The sequence below is a fragment of the Pomacea canaliculata genome, linkage group LG5 (assembly GCF_003073045.1).
Source record: "Pomacea canaliculata isolate SZHN2017 linkage group LG5, ASM307304v1, whole genome shotgun sequence".
NCBI classification, from domain to species: Eukaryota; Metazoa; Mollusca; class Gastropoda; order Architaenioglossa; family Ampullariidae; genus Pomacea; species Pomacea canaliculata.
The window spans coordinates 9,319,011-9,335,048 of record NC_037594.1 but is presented as its reverse complement, the minus strand read 5'-3'; the positions used below and the strand labels follow the sequence as shown (position 1 = coordinate 9,335,048).

The window sequence follows — 16,038 nt, the reverse complement described above, 5'->3', positions numbered from 1 at the left end:
TTTTTAACTTTGCAGGCTAGTAGGAGAGTAAAGAAAATCCAGTTTACATCGTTCTTATATCTCTCCATCCTAAGTAATCTGTGGATCTTTACATTTCAGAATTCGACAGTAAACAACGAATTTTTATTTTCAAGACTTACAAATCAGATAAAAGTAAAATATGAAATAAAACCAATTGGTAGGGTTGATAAATAGCAGATTTACAAGGCAGCCATTTTGAACCCATGAAAAGCAGTTTTCCTGGATGCAGTGGGAAGAAAATATAAGCGAAAAGGAACATGTAATTCTTATCGATACGTATGTTAAAGCGTAGAATCAAAATTTATGACTGCTTCACAAGTTGAAGCTAAAAATGCCGAGAAATCGTCGTCAAGAAAGCCCATTCTATGAATATGACGCCAGAGCCTATGCACATCTTGTACCACAAAACGAAGGACGTGTGTCACGAACTAGTCAGTATGAAGGAGGGCACTACAATTCTATGCCAGGATCTAAACAGAAAAAGCAAAAGAAGAAGAAGAGTCGCAAGCAGAGGTCAAGAGATCGAGAAGACAAACGACAGCAACAGACTACGAAGCCGTTGGTGGCATACGATGACATCAGCTCCGACTCGGATTTGTCTCCTGCCACTTCTCACGTGCCAATGCCCAGTCTGGCAGACTCTGACAGACACTCCAGAAGACCTTCTCCTGGAACAGAAATTCGCTCCTACATTAGCCAACGTAGTCACAGCAATTCTCCAGGCACTCTCACTTCGTCTCATCGAACATCGTCGAAAAAGTCAAAGCGTCCCCGGACGGTGCGTTCCCCGGAGACAATTAGAGAAAGTTCAGACAACCGAGAATCCCGAAATCATGGACACAGTGGGAGCAGGACCACGACATCCAGCAGTACAAAAAATCATCCACCCCTTCCAGTTTCAGATCGTACAGCGGAACAGCTACCAAAATCTTACGCAGACTTGCCTAAGGCATACAGTAGTAGAGGACTCAGTCCTTCACCACGGAGTAATGCCTACAAGCGATACAGATCGAGAACGCCTAGTCCAAGGCGAGAATCGGCTAGAAGCAGAAGTCCACTGCCAAGTTCTAGGTATGTACAACTGTGGACTTTACTAGCACTGTGCTTAGTTTGTGTATAGCTGTCATTGTTGCATAATGATATTATTTGTAGAGTAGAATATTAGATGCACATTAGCAGTATTACCTAATAATTAAAGGAGGAATATTGGTGCTGTCAGTTTAGAGGAGTGAAGCAATGTCCATGACAAGACTGCTTATGTACAGTATACCTACGTTGTAATTCAGGACACTTTTTTCTTCGTCCAGTCACTTTTTCACAGCAAAAAAATTTGCTGGAGTTAAGAAACATTTTTAGTTCAACATGTTGTACAGGAACTCCCCATCCCCCAACAAGCCAGGACATTTCAGGAAAATTATAGTGTTTTTTTCAAGGTATAAGTTTGTTTTTTGCAGAATTATTTTTAAGCAGCCTGTTTTAAGCTGTGATATTGATCAAAACTTAGCAATAAAGAGGTCTGATGAGATGCTTTGGCTGTTACTTTGTCTTCATATGATAGCAGTAATAGTATAAGGTTTGTTAAAAATTGTCAAGTCTGCAGCTGTTATAAGAATGTGATGTGATGCCCTGTTGCAGAGCTGTCAAAGTTTCAGATGATGGTCCAACCTTAAGGGCCTTCTTGGCTGAATATATATTGTTGAATATGAGTGGTTATCCTTTTAATGTACTCGTGTGCCTTTCCAAAATTGACAGAGCATGTTGCACTAGGTATCTTGAAAACATCACATGTTGCTTGTGGTCTTTCGTACTTTCTCTCATTAGAGCCATAATGTTTATGTTTTGGGGTTTTTTGGTTGTTGTTTTTTTTTTTTTTTTTGAATGTGGGGGCTCATTGCAATTTTTTCCACTTGGCATTTTTCCATTTGGCACTACCAGTAGCATCTTAAAAAGGATACATTATAAATATTCCTACAGATTAGGTGACATTTGAAATAGGGTGCAGATATATATAGTTTTCCTACCTCACCACACACCTGCTCTATTTATGAGATTAGTAATTGAGCTGCTTTGCTGAACTCTTAATTGTGCCTCTAGAAAGTACACTAATGATGACTAAAGGATAACTGACAGCTGCTTGCAAGTAGGTTGAACAAATAGCTTGGAGTTTGGTCGAGGAAAGAGGGGGACTAGAAAGTGATGAACCCATCTGTGTTGAACTAATTTTCGTTATATTGAAATAATGATAATTATTAAGGGCAGGAAATTATGCACTGTTACTGTTGACATGCCTGTAATGAAAATGACTAAATTTCATCTTATTGTGTTTATTATTACATCTTACGTAGGAGTAAACGTGGATGGAGCTTGGGCTGTGGTTGCTGCTTTTAACACTGGTCTATTCAAGTTAGGTGAATGCAGATAGGATAACTGAATGGAGCTCATATTATTGTGGTGTCTTGTGTAGAATAATGATCACATCTGCACACGATTTAGTTTCTGTCAAATTATTTGGCTTCTTCTGTAGTTTCATTGTACAGTTATTGACCCATTGATGATTACGATTCACTGCTATATATAAAGGCTTTGTGGGCATTACATTTAGGTGGCATGTGATGGTGGTAGAAAGAAGTTTATTTACATTTTTATGGAAAACTTCCAGTGAAGTAGAATGCCCACCTTGGTCTTTTTAAGGTGTATCATAACATTGGAGACAAGTTTTATTTTATATCCAGTGGTAAACAGATGGAACTGAGCTACTTTAATGGTTATTGAATCTGTGGATATTTTAAAAAAGATCTTTTTAATTAGCTAATGCTTATTTTATGACTAAGTGTAATCATCGTGGTTGAAGGAATTGCCTTTTTACTGGTTTGTAACTTGGATCAAAAATCATTAGTCTTTGACATGCTTATTATTCCACCCCTTACTCCCACAAAGGATGTTCAACTTTAATGAGGCAGCCTGACATATTATTAATAGATGCTGCAAAGTGTTTATACACACATCAGCAGTAACTGAATAAACCTAGAAAACCAAAGAACATTGATACCAAGCTGATAAAAAATGGCCAGATAGAAATTGCAAGAATTTAATTTTGAAGAATTTTTGTTCATGGTATGAATTGCAGACACTTTTTTTATAACTGAATTCATGACAGTTTGAAACTTTTATTTTTATAGCTATTGAATTGAAATTAATGTGTTTGTTGTAATGTACTTGATGCAAAACTTTGTTTTTGAAGTCAAATAACCAAAAGAAGCATATGGAAAAATTAAATTTATCAAAAAATTATGGATCTTTTTCCGACACAACACCCATGCCTATATTTTATTTATCAGAATGATAAAGATTTGGACTATGAGCATCAGTTGAATTCACAATTTTTTTAGAGTAATTTTTTCTAGAGTGGTGCAATAGGGATGATCTCTTGAGATTACTACTTTTTTAAAAATTATAAATACTTCATACTGTTTTAACCTGCATTTGGTAAAGTGTAAGGGAATAGAAAATCAGATTTTCTTCAGTCCAAGATGGTATGGAATATCTTAGAAGCGCATCCACCCCCCACTCCCCCCAAAAAATCTCTCAAGTTTTAAATGAAGATTTCAAAGCATTTCTGCTTTGCTAGTGATGCACAAGTATATTATATTCAATTAAGAGCAAGATTTCCTTAATGGTTTTTACTGTAGTTTTATGATCTGTAGTTTTTTTAAAAATTAAGTCCCATGAGGGAAAAGATACACATAAATAAACAGCACATTTGTATAGCGCTTTTTTCCAGCATTAGCCAGACTCAAGGCACTTTACATATAGGCATGCAAGGACATATATTTATACATATAGTAATAATATAATATTAATAGAAAAGCAGAAAAATGTTATCACTAGGTACCATGGAACACATCACTGTATGTATAACATTGCATCTTTTAAAAATAAAGTATAAAAAAAAAGAAATATTAACATGACAACACATAGAAATGATTGTTTTTGGTTTTTCGGAAAGCTTCATTTGTTTTCATGCATGTTAAGACATGTCTAATTAAAATAGAACCAAAAAAAGGACATTTTAGTTGCAAAAAGAAGTTTGGTATATCTAGTGATAAAATTTGTCCATTTATGATTGTATAAAAAGAAAATTCATTTTTTTTTTCCATCATGGGTTGTATTGACTTCATATGGGAGGGTAGTGTTAAAAAATTTTACTTCTGTCTTTAATTTGCCTCAGTTCTGTTGCAGGAGAAAAAAGCATAGCACGCGAGACAGAGAAGAGAGTCCTGTCAGGTACATCAAGAAAACATCACATCTATCCAGGCCAAGACGTTCATATTCTCGAAGTCCTTCCCGGAGCCCTTCCCGAAATTCATCATCATCCTATAGTAGGTCTAAAGTCAGCGTTTCAGACTTCAAATATTCCACAAGGTAAATGACAATTAATTTCAAATGGTACAAGCAGTTTAAATTGAGTGATACATTTCAAGTTGAATGTTCAGTTATTTTATGAAACTATTTGGTAATGCAATTATTTTTTAATTATTACTTTGACGCCACGAATGACATTTTTGTGAGCATTTTCATATCATGCTTCCTTTTTTTTTTTATGCAGCCTTGCAGCTGAACTCAGCAAACACAAACGTGCAAGAGAGATCAAGTCAAAGCGACGTGAGCTGGATGTTGTTGACTCCGTACAGGACACATCAACACCAGTCAGGAAAGAAACACGATCACCTTCCAACTCACCTATTAGAGAGGTCATTAAGGTGGACTCTGATGATGCTTCAAACACACCTACACCAACACCAACACCCAGTGCAGTCAAGAAACAGGAGAGAACTTTAGGGAAGATAGAAGAAAATTTTGTCATAAAGGTATCTAATGTGCATATATGTATGTATAAAATACTTTTTAAAAAATTATGTAACAGCAAATAAGGTGGGTTTGATATAAGGACTTCATCTATATATCTTTAGAAAGAAAATGGTAAAGATCTTGAACAGATTTTATGGTTGTAGTCTTTACTGCGGTGTTTTACTCAGGTTAAAATATGTCAAACAATGCTTCAAGGCATTATATGCATTTTAGAGACATTTGAAGGCTACAAAATGGTTAACTCACTCTTTACGAAAGGCTAAAGGAAGTCAACCCCCCCCCCCCCTGTACACATGAATTTATCCTTTTTCAAAAAATAATCCAAAAATAAGTCAACAAGATAAAACAACAATTAAAATTGATTATTACAGATCGAAATGTATAGAAGTAGAAGTGAAACATTTTTACCTTAATCTTGCTTGTGAACTCACTTTTATGATAATCCAACCAAAATTAGGTATATGAAGTGAAGTTTGAAAAATGTATTTTTTTTTTAATATTTTTTTTTACGCATTTCAAATATGGTGTGGCCTGAAGTTCGGGAGCAGATGAAAACCATTTTTACACCATTCGTGATCAAATTCTCCTTCGTCTGAAGCAGGAATATCCTCTGGGATGTTCTTTCTTTTGTTATTCGACATTTCAGATGCATGATGTTCACAATGTGTACAGTCAAAAAAGACAGGTAGTGTAGAATATCGGCGAGACTTCCGTTCAAACGTAGGTCCTTTGTCATGAAAGGGAAATAGTTGTGTTCAAAAATGCCTAAACTATCTTATTTATTAAGTTTTTCTTTTAAACCACGAGCTGTATAGGCCTAAAAAAAATTACAGCAATGCATACTATGTGTATACTGCGTAAACAAGTGAGCAGGGCAAAATCAGCCAACTGTGTTGAGTGCGCAAAGAAAGAGTAAAAGTAGCCAGTTCAGGGGTGTGAATAAGTTGCATCTTTGGATAGGCTTAACACAAAAGCTAATTCCTGTAATAAACAAAGGCTTTTTTAAAGACCTCCCCATTGACAAATTTTTATGATTTGGGGCTGTATTAAATTATTTACACATTTTTGATGTTGTATGTAGATATCATTTTTCTTCACTTTTTTCTTCACTTTTTTCTTCACTATTGTCGGTGCTACTGTATGTAAATTATTGAATTCAGTTTTTTCTTGTAATGTTAATAATACTTAAATGTTGCATTGTTAAATCAGGTTGAAAATGTCAAGCAAGGAGAAGAGGAGGTGCAGCAGCGGCGTGTTGTAGAGGGAAAGAAACCTGTTATGCCATTGCCTCCTTTACCACAGTCTGTGCCAAGCATTCCCAAACAGCATTCCCCAATAGAATCTGTCAAAGAAGAGCAAGCAGTAGCCATTCAACCTGCCTTTCAGAAGCGAGGTCGTAGTGGAGAAAGTAATGGGTTACCCCAGATGTCAACATTGCCATGCCTTCCTCTTCCTGATGTCACTGATGATATGGACTTAGACAATAGTCCTTTAAGGTCAGTGTGATTTTGCAGATTTTGAATTTGATTAACATTAGCACAGTAGCATGGAATGTTTATTTTGAAGAATTTTAGCTACCATTTTTCCATTGTTGTCCTGTGTATATAATAAAATTGGTTTGTGGCATTTGACACTTTACATTATCATAGATGTGTAAAAAATACACTGCATTGTGTATGGTTCTTAAAATGGTAGAGAAATATGAGCTAGAAAGGAATTTACACCAAGTTAATTGATCACCAGCATCAGATGCTTTTGCTGTAATATTCTGTGCTCAATTTGGACCACCACAGTTCTGAAGTAAATTGCCACTTTGTCTTTTTGAAAGAAAACTGGCACAAAAGCTGTTTTAGCATTCGGATGTTAGAAAAAAATAATTAAGCCTTTATAAGAATTGGCAGAAAACAGGTACATGTGATGTTTAAGATGGATGTTGTGTTGTCCATTATAGACAGAACAGAATGTAGAATGTTTTGAGTTAAAAATAATCAGCTTTAGTTATTATGCCATTTAAATGTTTTCAGTGATACAAATGACCTCGAGCCAGCAGAGAAAAGGCCAAGGCGAATTATTGATTTGCCCATGCCTCCAGCAATGGATGAACCAGAAGATGATGATAATGATTCTGAAGAGGCAGTCTCTAACAATGAGTCACGCCTTAATGGCCCAAAGCTTAGACTTCCAAAGTAAGAATACACTAATCCTTTTCACTCACCAACTTGTTGGAGGTAAAGTTGGGGAGAAAAGTAGTTTTGTAAACTTTATGAAAATTTCAGTAATGATCCAGTCATTGGCACTTAAATAGTAAATGAAAAAAAGGTGATTAATGTAAAGATTTTTCTCACTTTTGTTTAATAGTGCATCAGTTTGTGAAATTATTCAACTTGTTGCTAATTATAATTGCACATTTAAAATGTAGTAGAGGTGTTATCCATGGGAAGCAGGTATTTTGGAAAGTTAGGGGTGGGTGCATCTTGGTTAGGTTTTTTTGAAATACTGGAATTTTAATATGTCTCTAAATTGCATTAGGATTTGTCACCGCCGGCTAGATGAGAGAAAAGTGACATCTTGGGGTGAACGGTGTGTGGATGTCTTCTCTAATTTGGAAATAATTGGAGAAGGTACATATGGTTTGGTGTACAAGGCCAAGGAGGCCAACACTGGTAAGTTTGTTTTTTTTAAAGAAAAAATTCAAATTCAGAAAATTCAGTGCATTTGTTTTTTAGTAAGTTTTGTAACAACTGAAATATTGTTAAGCACTTGATCTTTTGAGACATCTATAACATTTAATTTTTAAATTTGAGTAATACTAGCTCCAAGACATTCAGTCATATGAAATTGATGATAGTTACAGATCATCTTTTAAAATGTCACAAATGGATATGCCTAATGCATGCATAGGTGTTGCAACATATTACCAAGTAATTTTGTAGAGGAGAAAGTAAATTTAATGGTTGTAGGGATTGGTATTGTGAGCCTTTTGTTATTCGGCGTCTAGGCATTATGATCAGAAAAAATACTAAAGGCTGAACAGAATACTAATACATGGTTTTGGGGTTGCTTTTAGATTCCTTTGTTGCACTGAAGAAAGTACGTCTGGAGAACGAAAAGGAAGGTTTTCCTATAACAGCTGTACGCGAAATAAAAATATTGCGGCAACTGCAGCATCCAAACATTGTCAATTTGCGTGAGATTGTGACAGATAAACAGGATGCCTTGGATTTCAGGAAAGATAAAGGTAATGAATTAGCTTTATCGCTTTTGTCAAAATGCTTTCATGTATACCATGAGGTTTGATTCATGCTCTGTTTATCATTTTATCATGTTTGTGCTTTGCAAAAGAGATCCATCTTGTAGCCTAAAATTTCTTTCAACTTTATGCAAAACTGTCATTCACTGTTTGTTTAACATGTTTGGCTGAATTTTTGTTTCAATTATTTGTGCTGGTAAGTGTTGCTTTGTGTTAAAAAAGGTGCCAAAGTGTTATGCTGTGACTTGGTATGAAAAGATTTGTTTGCAGGTGCATTTTATCTAGTGTTTGAATACATGGACCATGACCTAATGGGTCTGCTTGAATCTGGACTGGTCACCTTCAAGGAGGAACACATAGCATCTTTCATGAAGCAGCTATTGAGAGGCTTACAGTATTGTCATCAGAAAAATTTCCTTCATAGAGATATCAAGTGTTCTAACATCCTTCTAAACAATAGGTGTGAATCTTTGCTTTTTTCACCATTTAGAATTTATATTTTCAGCAGGAAGAGACACAGTATCTAACATTGTGTTTGAAAGTTTTTGATTTTGTGTTATTGTTGGTTCCCCCTTACCACCGAAAACAATTTGTGTGTATTATAAACAAAAATATGTGATTGGTGGGGGACGGGAGATAGTGTTAGTTGTAGAGAAATGACAAGAGATAGTTCTGAGGACAGACATTAACGTTGAAGTTTTGTTTATTTGCTTCACAGCTGATACACAAAACTGATGAAGCACTTTTGTCAGATTTTGAGCATATCTTGATGATTTGATTGTACCATGGCACAGAGGTCAGATCAAGCTGGGTGACCTGGGCCTGGCCCGCTACTTCTCAGCAGAAGACAAAGAGCGCCTGTATACCAACAAGGTAATCACCTTGTGGTATCGGCCTCCAGAGCTCTTGCTTGGGGAGGAACGATATGGACCTGCAATAGACGTTTGGAGTCTTGGGTGAGTGGCTGCTTTGTTTCTTTTTTGTTTTTTTTTTAATTTTTATTATTATTCTAATATACAATAGTAGATCTGAAAATCTTTCTTCTGTACATCACTGCAGATTAGGGTTGTAATATGTTAAGATAAGTTACATACTTGATAGATAATTTCATAATTGACAAATATTACAAGCTTAATTAGTATTAGCAGCAATATATGTATGTGAACTAAGTGTAGCTTTATTTGTTAGTTGCAACAGGTATTGAAGGCAGCATTTTATTTCTAGAGAGTATAGACCAGGGGTCTCAAACTCATATTAGCATGTGGGCCGCAGTGGAAAGTAACAGCCAGTCAGCGGGCCGCACCACGAAAAGAAAATGTTTTTTCATTAAATTTTACGAACACTACTGTCACTGCAGTTAAATGCTAAAATAACGTTTTTATAATTATTAATTACATTTAGTGTAGTTTATTACATGCACAGGCACTTTAGTTTATTAAAATAAGTTGACGTTATCTCTGTCATTAATAACGGGGGTAATTTTCACTGTGGGAGTTAATCACCAAGAACAACATACATATACACCGCGGACGTGGCCGAGGGCCGCACAAAAATGTTTCGCGGGCCGCATTCGGCCCGCGGGCCGCATTCGGCCCGCGGGCCGCGTGTTTGAGACCCCTGGTATAGACAGAACCTGCAAATTTGTCCAAACACACTTTTGGAGATCATGGCTTTAAACTGTTGCCACACCCACTTCAAAATTAAATTTTGAATCAGATTTTATATTCATGGTTTTGTTGATGGCTTCAGAAAACTAAATCCCTAAGTTTGCTGACCTTAATTTACATAAAGTACAATCAACTGAGTGTTCACAATTTTAACTAAATATAATTTGGTGACTGCTTGTGGTCCTTATGTTGACTGGTTTTTTCTTTGCAGCTGTATCCTGGGAGAGTTGTTTACACGGAAGCCTATTTTTCAAGCAAAAGAAGAATTTGCTCAGCTGGAGCTTATCAGCAGAACCTGTGGTACGCCTTGTCCTGCTAATTGGCCTGAGGTCATCAAACTTCCTCTCTTCCACACTTTTAAACCCAAACGCCAGTACCGCCGTCGATTAAGGGAGGAATTTGGCTTGTAAGTAAATAACAAGTGGGCTATTTGTACAAGCATATCCTGGCTTAAATGACTAGTAACATGAGTCCTTATTTTTTAGTTCCGTTAACATTATCACATATGCAGGTTTTAGTATTACTTTTTTATGTTTTATTTTTCATTGGTATTGAATGATCATATCTGACAGATCAGAGGATGCTTGCATGTTTAGGTGCTCATTAGATCAAGAAAACAAATGTGCTTCAGACCAATGCAAGACTTTTTTTCAAAATATTTTTGCCTACCACCCCTTCTATAATACGCTTTTATTTAATGCTACCTTCCAGAAACAATGTAATTAAATGTAGGTAATCTTATGCTTTCAAATGTCGCAGTTCATGGAAAATTATCTTTAGATAACTGACTTTGCTTGTTTCTGTCTTGCAGTCTCCCTCGGTTGGCACTAGATTTAATGGATCACATGCTGGAACTTGATCCTTCAAAGCGTTGTACTGCTCAGCAAGGTATTGACTCACCTTGGCTGCGAGACATTGAACCTGACAAAATTCCCCCACCTGAGTAAGTTTTGTTGGCATGATTATCTCTTTTTTGTCATATGATCTTACATGTGTGTGGGCATAAGTAATATAATTAAATGTCATACCTAAGCTAAAACCAGCTGAAGTAGAAAATACCGTTATAAATATGTAATCTAGAATTAATTGTATTCAATGGATCTGCCTATGCTTGAATAGCATGAAGTGGCGTGCATGTGAACCTTCTTTTTAATGAAAAAAAAATAGATTATGATTTTTATAAAAGTTTATAGTTTCTGTAGGGTGGGAGGGAGAGGATGGAAAGGAAAGATTTGAAAAATTGTAAAATCACTGATCATGGGTATGGTATTTTTTTACTTTATCTACATACCTGCATCAAGCAGATTTTTCTTATTACTAAAGATAGAGTGGTCATTAGTATTTTAGTGACACTGAAAATAAAGAGCATAGATATAAAAAGTAAGGCAAACACTAAATGATGAGATCAGATGGTCCTGTAGTTATAGCGCTTAATGTCACCAACTTTCTTTACTTGTGGTTTCTTTGAGAAGTCTTATTTTTATATAACCACATGCTAAAGTTCATATGCTGTGGTATTTTGCTTTAAAGTGCCTTGTGATTTCTGTTTCTCTTGCAGAAATTGAAAAAAAAAAGCCAGTTAGCAGAACTTGAAAAATACAGCATCAGAGTGTTTTAGTTAACTCTGTTGTTTTATTGGTGTTTGTACATATAAAAAATGGGGTTTTGCATGTGGGTGAGAAAATGTTTGTTTCATCTGTGTATCAATTAATTATTGGTTATTTTCTCTCAGTCTTCCAAAGGACCAAGACTGCCATGAACTGTGGTGTAAGAATCGCAAAAAAATGCTTCGACATGATGCCATGAGAGAGCAGCTTGAAGTTGGCAGATTGGCCCCTGGTGCTCCAGGCAAGGCCATTAGTTCTGACACTGCAGCAGGAGTGAAAGGTGTTCCTCGAACCATAGATAAACCGTCTTTTCTTGATACAAAACTGTCCTCTTTAGCAAGCTTGTTTTCAAGAGACACTGCAGTACCAAGCAGCCACAAAGACGAGGAGCTGCAGGTCCCCAGGTCAGGTGAAGGTGATGGAAAAGGAACAATGACTGAACCTCCTTCCGAAGACGTGGCAAACATTCAGGCCACGCTTACTAAGCTTATTTCTTTGCTGCATGCCCAGCAAGGCATCAGTGTCAGTCAGATTGCCAAAAGCCTTAATGTGACTGTTGACAATAAGACTGCTGCCCTTCTCGATAACCTTAGGCACCAACTTATCACTGCTCAGGTTGATGCAGAAAATACAAGCACCAATTCATCTCAGCCACCCAGTGGTGGTTCTGTTAGTCTAAATGTGCCTGGTTCAGCATCAACAAATATGTCTGTTGGAACAGCTGGCAATCCAGCTAACTATCAGGCCCTGGACTTGGAAGGAAGTGCCTTTGCCTCTAGGAGGCAGGCAATTGCAGATCCAGAAGTGAATCTTAACTCAGGAAGTGATAAGCATGCAGGAGTAAAGGCAGCTTTGGCTAAATTGTTGTCTCAGCAAGGTATGACTGTTAGCATAGGAGGAACTCTTTACTCTGAAACAGCACAACAATCTGCCATGTTTGCCGAGTCTCAGCCTGCAGCATCTTCAGCAGCTGCTGCTACTTCTCAGGTTTCATTAAGACTTCCTCAGCTTTCCTTTTCAGCTGGAAGTGAGCGAGGCCAGACTGGTGAGCTTGATAAGCCTGCCTTGACTGCCACCCGGCAGGTGGCTGACCGTAATGAAGACGCTCCTACATCTTTTACATTCTCGCGCAACTTCCTAGCATCAGAAGACTCACACAGCAGCATTTCCAGTGATGGCCCAGCAGACCCTCTTCGTTCAGGTTCCTTGTTCATTGATCGTGAATATGATAGATCTAATAGAGGATTGGGCATTTCACCAGGTGAATTCCCAGAGAGAAGAGTGCCTCCAAGAGAATTCATGGTAGAGAGAAGTACCACACTGCCAACACGTACAAGTACAGCAGGTCCACCAAGAGGGGTGGGATTGCCATCATATCAGACAGGTACCACAGGCTACAGAGACAGTCCTAGCACTGGTGATGGAAGTGACACTTTTGAGTTCCGAGGAAACCTGGATGCTGGTGATGCATTCAGAGGTACATCTGGTTCCTATGGCAGATCTAGCGTAAATGAAAGACAAGAAAACCGAGACATTTATCGTGGTGCATCTGGGTTAGGAGATAATCGAGATGGCTATCTTGGAGGTCGAGGGAACTATGGATGGTAGGAATCCTACATTTGCATGTTAAACTTGTGGCAAGAAATTTCATAAAAAAAAGTGTAGATGGTTTATTATCTAAACCACTTTTACAGATGGATATCACGGAGATTTTATTGGTGATGGTGTTTTGCAGAACCCACGGTAATTTCACCGGAAAAATTATTGTGGCCATCATCAAGGGGACGTTGCATTAATTTCTAAGCCTACCTACCCATTGATCTCTCAGAAAGTGTCCCTGGACAAGAACATCCATTTGAAATTGTAACCAGCATATTGCAAAATAGATGAGATCAGTTTTTGCTGAACAGTTCGTTTTTTGAACTGCCATAACAAAAATACTTTTAATTATTTGCTGAAAGCTGACAAGGAGCAGGATTTCTTCTGTTCGTGCAAGTAAAATTTTCCTACATGCTATATTTTTAATGGTAATGGGGAGTATTTGCAGCAATATTTTGAATACCTTCCTAACTGATGACTTTAGACCTGCCATCCAAAAGGAAAAGGACTGTTATGGCTGAAGAGGGACCTTTATGTTAGCAAAGCTGCCCAAATTGATTTGCATATTGAAAAGTGCTGTAAATACTGCCTGTCTGTTTTTGAGCTACCCTATCATAATGCCAACATTAAGCAATTCTGTTGATGCAAGACTTGCTAAAACAGCAGCAAAGAACATTGTGAGTTTTCCTGTATTTGAATGTTTATGCTGACTGGAATTTGCTCCAGTGAAGTTTAATGTTTGTTCGCTTAACAAAGGTTTGAGTTTATCAGACCTCTGTTTCTCGTGTTTCTGCAGATGTTTGTTTAGCCTCTGCACTAACAGCGTTTTCCATTCAGACGAGACTGGTGGATTTGGGCCACATTGGGGTGCTTGTCTGTTATCATTGAGATGGTATTAAAATATAATAAACCCTCAGCCTGCCTTTGTTTTTGTTTTATCAGTGCAGTCAGTAAAATGTATCAAAGCCATTGCTGCTGCTTTAAAACAAAAAGTACAGTTTAAAGAGAATGTGCAGTATTATAGGCTAAGGAGATATTTTTCTTGTACAAAATATTGTTGATTTGTAGTGGTATTTATATTCTAATTTCAAAATTTTTATACAAGAGTGGGAGGGTGCAGAGCTAAGACAAAGATAAATGAAGTTATAGGTGAATTCGTCCTGTATATTGTGACTGTTGTGCCAGAAATAGAATTGAGTTGGTTCTAGATAGCTCTGCATAGCAATACTCCACTGGCATATGGTGTGCAAATAGTTTTAATGTGCAGTGTTGGTAGTGTGAACATGGGTCACATTGCGCTCTGCTGTCTTTGATTGCTGTTGTACAGTTTCAGAGTGACTGGTGTAGATTTGAATGACTCTTCTGTCAACTACCAATACCTCCATACCAAAGAGTGTGATGCCGTTTATTTTAAATGTACCATCTGCATTACCTAACAAAAACTAAATAATAACTGAAAAAATCTGTATTGTTTCTGAGATAGGACAAAACATGGCCACAAATGAATAAAAGCTGGCCAGTTTCATGCATTTTCTTGGGAGAGGTTGAGCTGTGATAAACATCTGTTTGCCTTACATTTCAATATTGGTTTTAGGCAGTCTTGTTTGCCCTTTTCATGTACAAGTATATGTTTATTATTGTGGTTGTGCTAGTTTTTTTTGTTTTTTTTATAAATATAATCTTGAAAGTAAAATGTCATGAACGAATAATGGTTCTGTACAGCTTATGTCCCTTTGTGGTATTTGGCAGATCAAGGGAGTGTACTGTGTACTTTTTCCAGATGATTGAACATTAAGGATTGATCAGTAACTACATTTCTCTTTTAACATAAATAAAATTACAACCAATGAAAGTCTGCAGATTTGACATTTCATGTCCTGGAAAATTTTTCACTGCTTGATTGTTGTGTCCAATATCACCAGTACAGTGCCAGGAAGAAGGGTTTTGTTTATATATTTTTTTTAACTTTATATCTTGAACTATTGATAATAAAACAAAGAAAGTATTTGTTTTAGTGGTAGTCATAATACTTTGTCTTTTAGCTTCTGAGGCTGCTGAAATTTGTGCATTGTTTTGTTAATGTGATGAAAGAAAGTTGCTCAGAATGGATAATTTCATCATGGGACAACTTGTGCAAGTGCATGCTCAATTTTCATCTGAATGCCAAGAAAACCTTTAACGGAATACTCGGACAGACCAGGGACTACATTTTTGGAGGACAAGAATAGTGTAGTCTGCCTTCATCTATTCAGTGTTTTCCTGCAAAGTGCTGCCAGTGAACAGTTCCAGTGCTGACAAGTTTAAGCAGTTTAAGAACAATATTGCATTTTGGAACACTTTCATTATCGTCTTCAAGAACAACTGATAGTACTTCATCTAATGTGATTTAACAACATGACCTGCTGTTTCATCCAATAGCTTGCAGCATGTCAACAGAACTGGAGGAAAGGACTTCTACGCATTGTCTGGAGCTGTATTTTGAGTGCTCGCATACTGCAGGCCTTTAGTATGCAGCAAAAGGTGGGTGTCCTTTGAGGACCTGTCATGGCTTTAAAACCATAAGCAGTCCTCGTGCTTTTTTTATGTTATTAACATGAATTCTTTTTCTCACTAGGCATGTTTTTAGTGACAATTATGAGACTGACTTGGCTATACGTGCACTTACACAAAGCACTAGATGGTACAGTGAAACATAAAACAGGTTCCAAGAATGGGCTGCTTGTTAAACTGAATTGAGAGGACCAAATGAAACCTTGACGTTTCCATGCTAGAATAGTTCTAAATTAGTAAAATTAATAACCTCTCTTCTGCTACCCCCTTTTATTTTTTAGTGCATCAAGAAGAGAAAGATGTATATGATATATTTGGGATGAAAGGTGGGGAAGTAGAAAGATTTGGTGTTGTAGGAGAAAATTGATCACTAATAACATTTACAATAATTGATAATAAGGTATAGGGAATCATTTTTGTATGCCCTTTTTCAGCATCAACACTTTCATTTATAATATGTTTGAAAGTAAATGTT

At 36.8% G+C, this 16,038-nt stretch overlaps 1 protein-coding gene across 1 annotated transcript; it reads left to right on the top strand.

The window, feature by feature from the left end:
- Positions 1 to 3: 3 nt before the first annotated feature.
- On the top strand, positions 4 to 15,018 carry LOC112563814 (cyclin-dependent kinase 12-like). Its single transcript, XM_025238170.1, has 12 exons — positions 4 to 1,092; positions 4,261 to 4,443; positions 4,628 to 4,889; positions 6,100 to 6,386; positions 6,915 to 7,076; positions 7,420 to 7,553; positions 7,958 to 8,128; positions 8,411 to 8,600; positions 8,935 to 9,096; positions 10,019 to 10,213; positions 10,619 to 10,750; positions 11,540 to 15,018. The coding sequence occupies exons 1-12, from the start codon at positions 353 to 355 to the stop codon at positions 13,020 to 13,022; spliced, it is 4,101 nt and encodes a 1,366-aa protein (XP_025093955.1). The 5' UTR covers positions 4 to 352; the 3' UTR covers positions 13,023 to 15,018.
- The last annotated feature ends 1,020 nt before the right edge of the window (positions 15,019 to 16,038 follow it).